This window comes from Neoarius graeffei, chromosome 15 (genome assembly GCF_027579695.1).
Source record: "Neoarius graeffei isolate fNeoGra1 chromosome 15, fNeoGra1.pri, whole genome shotgun sequence".
NCBI classification, from domain to species: Eukaryota; Metazoa; Chordata; class Actinopteri; order Siluriformes; family Ariidae; genus Neoarius; species Neoarius graeffei.
Window position 1 is genome coordinate 45,301,237 of NC_083583.1, and position 3,756 is coordinate 45,304,992.

The 3,756-nt window shown below is 45.5% G+C and overlaps 1 protein-coding gene across 1 annotated transcript; it reads right to left on the minus strand.

Moving 5' to 3' along the window:
* Positions 1-1,832: 1,832 nt before the first annotated feature.
* Positions 1,833-3,026, minus strand: rxfp3.2b (relaxin family peptide receptor 3.2b). The gene has a single exon (XM_060940548.1). It carries the CDS (start codon positions 3,024-3,026, stop codon positions 1,833-1,835), a length of 1,194 nt encoding a protein of 397 aa, XP_060796531.1.
* Between the last annotated feature and the right edge of the window lie 730 nt (positions 3,027-3,756).

Genomic DNA, 3,756 nt, shown 5'->3' on the forward strand with positions numbered 1-3,756 from the left:
GTTAACAGGTGGTCCTTATTTAAGGATCAAGGCAAGTGACATTGCATATGCTGGCTGTCCTGCATTGGTCCTGAAAAAACAAGTAAAATGGGTCGTTCAAGACACTGTTCTGATGAAGAGCGGCTTTTAATCAAGAAATGGATAAAAGAGGGGAAAACCTACAAAGAAGTGCAGAAACTTATAGGCTGTTCAGCTAAAATGATATCAAACGCTTTAAAATGGCGGCCAAAACCAGAAAGACGAGGAAGAAAAAGAAAAACAACTTCTCGAATGGATCGGAGAATAACCAAACTGGCAAAGGCTCAGCCAATGATCAGCTCCAGGAGGATCAAAGAAGATCTAAACTTGCCTGTGAGTACTGGTACAATCAGACAACGTCTATGTGAAGCCAATCTACCAGCAGGAAGTCCCCGCAAAGTCCCATTGTTAAAGAAAAGACGTGCTGAAGCGGCTACAATTTGCCAAAGAACACATTGACTGGCCTGAAAAGAAATGGCGTAATATTTTGTGGACAGATGAAAGTAAGATTGTTCTTTTTGGGTCTAAGGGTCACAGACAGTTTGTCAGACGTCCTGCAAACACAGAATTCAAGCCACAGTACGCAGTAAAGACTGTTAAGCATGGTGGTGCAAGCATCATGATATGGGGATGTTTTTCATACTACGGTGTTGGTCCTATTTACTGCATACCAGGGATCATGGATCAGTTTGAGTACATCAGGATACTGGAAGAAGTCATGTTGCCATATGCTGAAGAGGAAATGCCTTTGAAGTGGGTGTTTCAACAAGACAATGACCCCAAACACACCAGCAAGCGAGCAAAATCATGGTTCCAGACAAACAGCATCCAACTAATGGAGTGGCCAGCACAATCCCCGGACCTCAATCCCATAGAAAACTTGTGGGCTGACATAAAAAATGCTGTTCATGAGACAAAAGCAAGAAATGCAGAGGAATTGTGGAACGTAGTACAATTGACCTGGGCTGCAATACCTGTTGACCGTTGCCAGAAGTTGGTCGACTCCATGCACCACAGATGCGAAGCAGTTATCAGAAACCATGGTTATGCAACAAAATATTAGTTTAGGATAATCAGCAAAGTTGAATTTTCAAGAATTTCTTAGTTTGTATGGTACATTTTTGAGTTTCCAAAGAAAGATGTCAACACTGCTATTTTTTTGAACATTACATTTCTTGACTTTCTGTGAAATATTATGAAATGTAATTACTTTTTCCAATTTTCTTGCTTTGAAATAGAATGTGTAGTATGCCCAATGCATTTGTGTTCATTAAAGTACAATTTATTTGAAGAATTTTGACATTTACTCGCCTTTTTAAAGACACTGCTATTATTTTGAGCACAACTGTGTATATATATATATATATATATATATATATATATATATATATATATATAACCATCTAAGTTTGTGCATCAGACAATTCTCTCCTTTCTCATCTCTCATGAAATAGTCAAGCATTATAGAACTGATGCTTACACTTCTGCTCACATCAAAGGTTGAACCACACAAATGTATAATTTATTGTTCCCCTGAAGGATGTCCAGTGATGAAATCCATAAAACGCACCACCAAAATGAAGACAAACAGAAATTGCCCTGAACCTCAGACCCATGATGACCAAATGTCATGCTAAAAAAAAGATCAGAGATATAACTGTCAAGTGAAAGAGCAAAATAAACTAGGGCATGTTCCATAAGGGAGTCCTCCTGTCTGATGCTGTCTATCACACAAAAACAAATATTTAAAAGCTTGTTTGTCTGTGCAGATGTGTATCGGAGAATGTGTATATCAGCCAGTTTAGGTCTTTTTTTCAGACATCCATCTGCACTAACACTAAAACAGCGGGTGCCTCTGCCACTTTTGCCTTTCGAGGGAACACCTGTGCCAGGCTGCGGTAAGACGGTGTAACCCTAATCACTAGCTCCTTAAGGCCGGCACGGAACTCTCTGCGAATGAGGCAGTAGAGCACCGGGTTGAGGCAGCTGTTAGTGTGTGCCAGGCACACAGAGAGTGGAAAAGCATAAGCCTGGGCATTGTAGAAGGCATTGCTGAAGGGCACCATATCAAACTTAATGAGCACAGCCCAGAGTGTAAGCGCCTGATTGGGCAGCCAGCAGAGAAAGAAGGAAAGCACAATAATCACAACCGATTTTGTGACTTTGGACCGGCGCTTGTTGCGACCCTGTTCAGTCTCGGAGCTTATGCTGCCAAGGATCCTGTGGCTCATCACGAAGCGCAGGAGCAGCAGGTAGCACAGTGTGATCACTACCAGCGGGATGACGAATCCCAGCAACACCTTCTGCAGCTGGTACAGGCCCAAAAGCTTCTGAGGATCCCAGTTGCCTGACTCCGGGAAGCGAACAAGGCACAGCTCCTCATCCGGGGCCACCTGGGCGATGGTGGAGTAGACAGCATGTGGCAGCGTGGCTAGGAGCGACATAGCCCAGATGCCTACACTGACCCACTTGGCCCTGATCGCAGCTGACTGGTGTCCATGCATCTTCAGGGATGATGTGATGGAGTAGTACCGAGCCACACTCATGCTGGTGAGGAAGAACACGCTGGCATACATGTTCATGGTGGTTACAGAGCTCACAATTTTGCACATGACACGACCAAAGGGCCAGCGGAAGTCCAGGGCTGTGTCCATGGCCCAGAAGGGCAGTGTGAGCACAAACTGCAGGTCAGTAAAGGCCAGGCCCATAACGAAGCAGTCAATGGAGCTCTGCTTCTGCCGATGGTGCGAGTGGAGCAGGTAGAGTGCCAGCGCGTTGCCCACCAGCCCCAGCGCGCACACCACCGTGTACACGAGGGCGATCGCAACGCGCAACACCAGGCTCGAGGGGTCGCCCTGGAGCGTCGAGTCATACTCTTTAGTCAGCAGATGCAGCCAGCAGCGCACGGAAAGATTAGCGTCCAGCGCGCCAGTGCAGTTATCCGGCGCAACTCGGCATTCCGCCTCGCTCTCGCACGCGCCGCTCGGACCCGTGTCATTCCTCTCCATGGCCTCTCACACTGTCGGCATGGCAACGCCACAAGAAGCGCGCGGTGGTAAAGTGAAGTTGATCCGGAGCGCAGTTTCCCCGCCTACTTTCCAGAATAATCTCCTGCGCGCGCGGGTTCAGTCCGAGCGCGAGCCGTCTGTAGTGTGCACTTCACCGCGCGCGCTCATTCTTTTATACCACGGAGCGCGTGACGCCTATTTCCTGCTGCAGCATCACTTTATTCACACATCTGCAGCTTTATTCACACATCTGCAGCTTTATTCCGTGTACTTCATGATATTAGTCTTTCTGACTGAAGGAAAGTAGGGAAGAACTGAATAGGATGAAAATATTCAGTTATAGACCAAATGATGATGATGATGATGATGATGATGAATCCACCTACCTGCATGTTCTCACATTTAGACAGCATGTGAAAGTCCATACAGACAGGGGCGCAGATAGGATTTTTGAACTGGGGGGGACTGACCTGTCAGCAAATGATTCCATTTTGTGTATACGTGTGTGTGTGTGTGTGTGTGTGTGTATATATATACACTACCGTTCAAAAGTTTGGGGTCACTTTGAAATGTCCTTATTTTTGAAAGAAAAGCACTGTTCTTTTCAATGAAGATCACTTTAAACTAATCAGAAACCCACTCTATACATTGCTAATGTGCTAAATGACTATTCTAGCTGCAAATGTCTGGTTTTTGGTGCAATATCTCCATAGGTGTATAGAGGCCCATT

Excerpts from the sequence above, each read along its gene's own strand:
- rxfp3.2b (XM_060940548.1), bottom strand. The coding sequence starts at position 3,026 with ATGGAGAGGAATGACACGGGTCCGAGCGGCGCGTGCGAGAGCGAGGCG.